This window comes from Eimeria maxima, genomic scaffold (assembly GCF_000499605.1).
Source record: "Eimeria maxima Weybridge genomic scaffold, Emw_scaff2219, whole genome shotgun sequence".
Classification (NCBI taxonomy): Eukaryota; Apicomplexa; class Conoidasida; order Eucoccidiorida; family Eimeriidae; genus Eimeria; species Eimeria maxima.
Window position 1 is genome coordinate 1 of NW_013565085.1, and position 2500 is coordinate 2500.

General features: G+C 36.1%; 1 protein-coding gene across 1 annotated transcript in view; it reads right to left on the reverse strand.

Moving 5' to 3' along the window:
• Positions 1–366: 366 nt before the first annotated feature.
• The window catches only part of EMWEY_00057710 (NOL1/NOP2/sun family domain-containing protein, putative), a gene marked incomplete at both ends in the record, with an annotated part of 3362 nt that continues 1228 nt past the window's right edge, over positions 367–2500 (reverse strand). Inside the window, 2 exons of the mRNA XM_013480700.1 lie at positions 367–570; positions 899–2295. Of these exons, the coding sequence (XP_013336154.1) occupies positions 367–570; positions 899–2295 (1601 nt within the window). The remainder of the gene's footprint in view (positions 571–898; positions 2296–2500) is intronic.

The window sequence follows — 2500 nt, forward strand, 5'->3', positions numbered from 1 at the left end:
ATATAATAATATATTATTATATTTATTATTATTAATATAAATATATTTATATATTTATATTAATAAATATATTTATTTATTAATATAAATATATTTATATATAAATATAATTATTTATTATATTTATTAACTAATATAATTATATTTATATATTCTTTTATTGACACTCATTACCTGTCTACATTTTATTTATTTATTTATTTATTTATTTATTTATTTATTTATTTTATTTATTTATATTATTTATTTTATTTATTGTATATATTTTATTATTTATTTTATTTATTTATTCTCTTCTTTTTTGTTGGATTTGTTTCTTTTTCTTTCTCTCTCTCCCTCTAATAAAACAAATAAAATAAATATTTTTTATTCTTTTTCTTCTTGTTCTTTTCCTTCTTCCCCTCCTCCTTCTCCTCCTTCTCCTTCTCCTCTTCCTTCTTCCCCTACCCCTTCTCCTTCTTCTCCTCCTCCTCCTGGGGTGTACATCCACCTAAATAGATTTCTTAATGCTTTCTTCATCTTTAATTCAATCATTAATTCTATTTGTTGTTTTCCTCTCCATGCAGGAACCTTCAGGTGTACGTACACCACAAATATACACACAAGGGCAATTAACTAATTAATTTAATTAATTTAATTAATTAATTTAATTAATTAATTAATTAATTAGGTAAATATATAAATAAATAAATTATATATGATACATATACAGCAAACAAATACAGTAACACATAATAAAGGAAAAAGGGGACAGTAACAACAAAAAAAGGACATAAAAATAAATAAATAAATAAATAAATAAATAATAAATAAATTAAATAAATTAAATAAATAAATAAAAAGAAGAAAAGAAATAAAAAGAAGAAATAAATATAAATCTCCCCTTTTGCCAACTCACCGCAAAATTTGTAATCTTGCTGCTATCGCTGCTGCTGTTGCTGCTGCTGCTGCTGCTGCTGCTGCTGCTGTTGCTGCTGTTGCTGCTGCTGCTGCTGGTATTATTATTATTATTATTGAATTGTGCAACAAGAACAAGTGCTCCTTCTTGTGTATTATTAATTAATATATTTCCTCCTTTTTTTTGTATTATTTCTTTATAAGGAATTCTTTTTTCTTCTTCTTTTTTATTTATTAAATAATATAATAAATCAAAAGGAATCTCTATTATACGTTTCTTTCCTGTTGCTGCTCCTGCTGCTGCTGCTGCTGCTGCTTCTGCTGCTGCTGCTGTTGCTGCTGTTGGTGGTGGTTGTTGTTCTGCTGCTGTTGCTGCTGTTGCTGCATCTGTATTAGCAAGAGCTACACAACTATCACTAGGATCTGCTGCAGCAGCATTACCCGCTGCTGCTGCTGCTGTTGCTGCTGCTGCTGCATCGTCATCATTATCAGCAGCAGCAGCAGCAGCCTGAATAGATAAATAGATAGGAACAATCCATTGTGCAGCAGCAAAAGAAAGACGGAACTTTTTCTTGTCCTTATAATGCATAGATAAACAACCACTATTTATTATTTTATATCTAGAGGTGCCTATACACCCCAATATACGACGGACACCTGCAGATATAAAACTTATACGACGAGGAATTCCTCCTGCTGCTGCTGCTGTATCTGCTGCTGCATCTGCTGCTGCATCTGCTGCTGCTGGTGAGGAGGAGGATAGTGCTGTTGCTGGTTCTTCTTCTCCTGCTGCTGTTGGTTCTGCTGCCTTTGCTGATGCTTTTGCTGCTGCTGCTGCTGTTGCTGCAGTATATTGATTTATATCATCAGCAGTTTTTCTCCTGAAATAAAGATGTCTTAATAATTGTTGCATGCAAAGTGCATGCGTTTTGGGGCTGGCAGCAGATAAGGGAGGGAGACCAAGGGCCTCAAGGCATAAATCCCTTGTTTGCTGCAGTATATCCATGGTTAAATTATCATCAATATAATTCATATCTCCTGCTGCTGCTGCTGTTGTTGTTGCTGCTGCTGGTGTTGCTGGTGTTGCTGCTGCTGCTGGTGGTGGTGTTGCTGCTGCTGGTGGTGTTGCTGCTGCTGTTGTTGGTGTTGTTGCTACATCGTGAGGTTGTGACTCTGCAGCCTCTCCTTGTGTCTTTGCAAGTTGCTGTTGCTGCTGTAGCTGCTGCTGTTGTATATGCTGCTGCTGCTGCTGCTGCTGCTGCTGCTGCTGTCTTATTTGCTGCTGCTGCCTTATTTGCTGCTGCTGCGTAAGAAGTGTTTGTTCATCCCAATCTAAGCCAACCATATCCAATTGCATCTGAGATAAATCTCTTCGTCCTTGCATGCCCTCTCGTTGCTCTGAGCAGCAGCAGCAGCAGCAGCAGCAGTAGTAGACGTATTAGTAGTAGTAGTAGTAGTAGTAGCAGTAGCAGCAGTAGCAACAGTAGCAGCAGCAACAGTAGCAGCAGCAGCAGCAGTCTTCTATATATATGGATTGGTAGCAGCAGCGGCAGCTCAAGGGTTAGCAACAGCAATACATACAGCAGCAGCAGCAGCAGCAGCA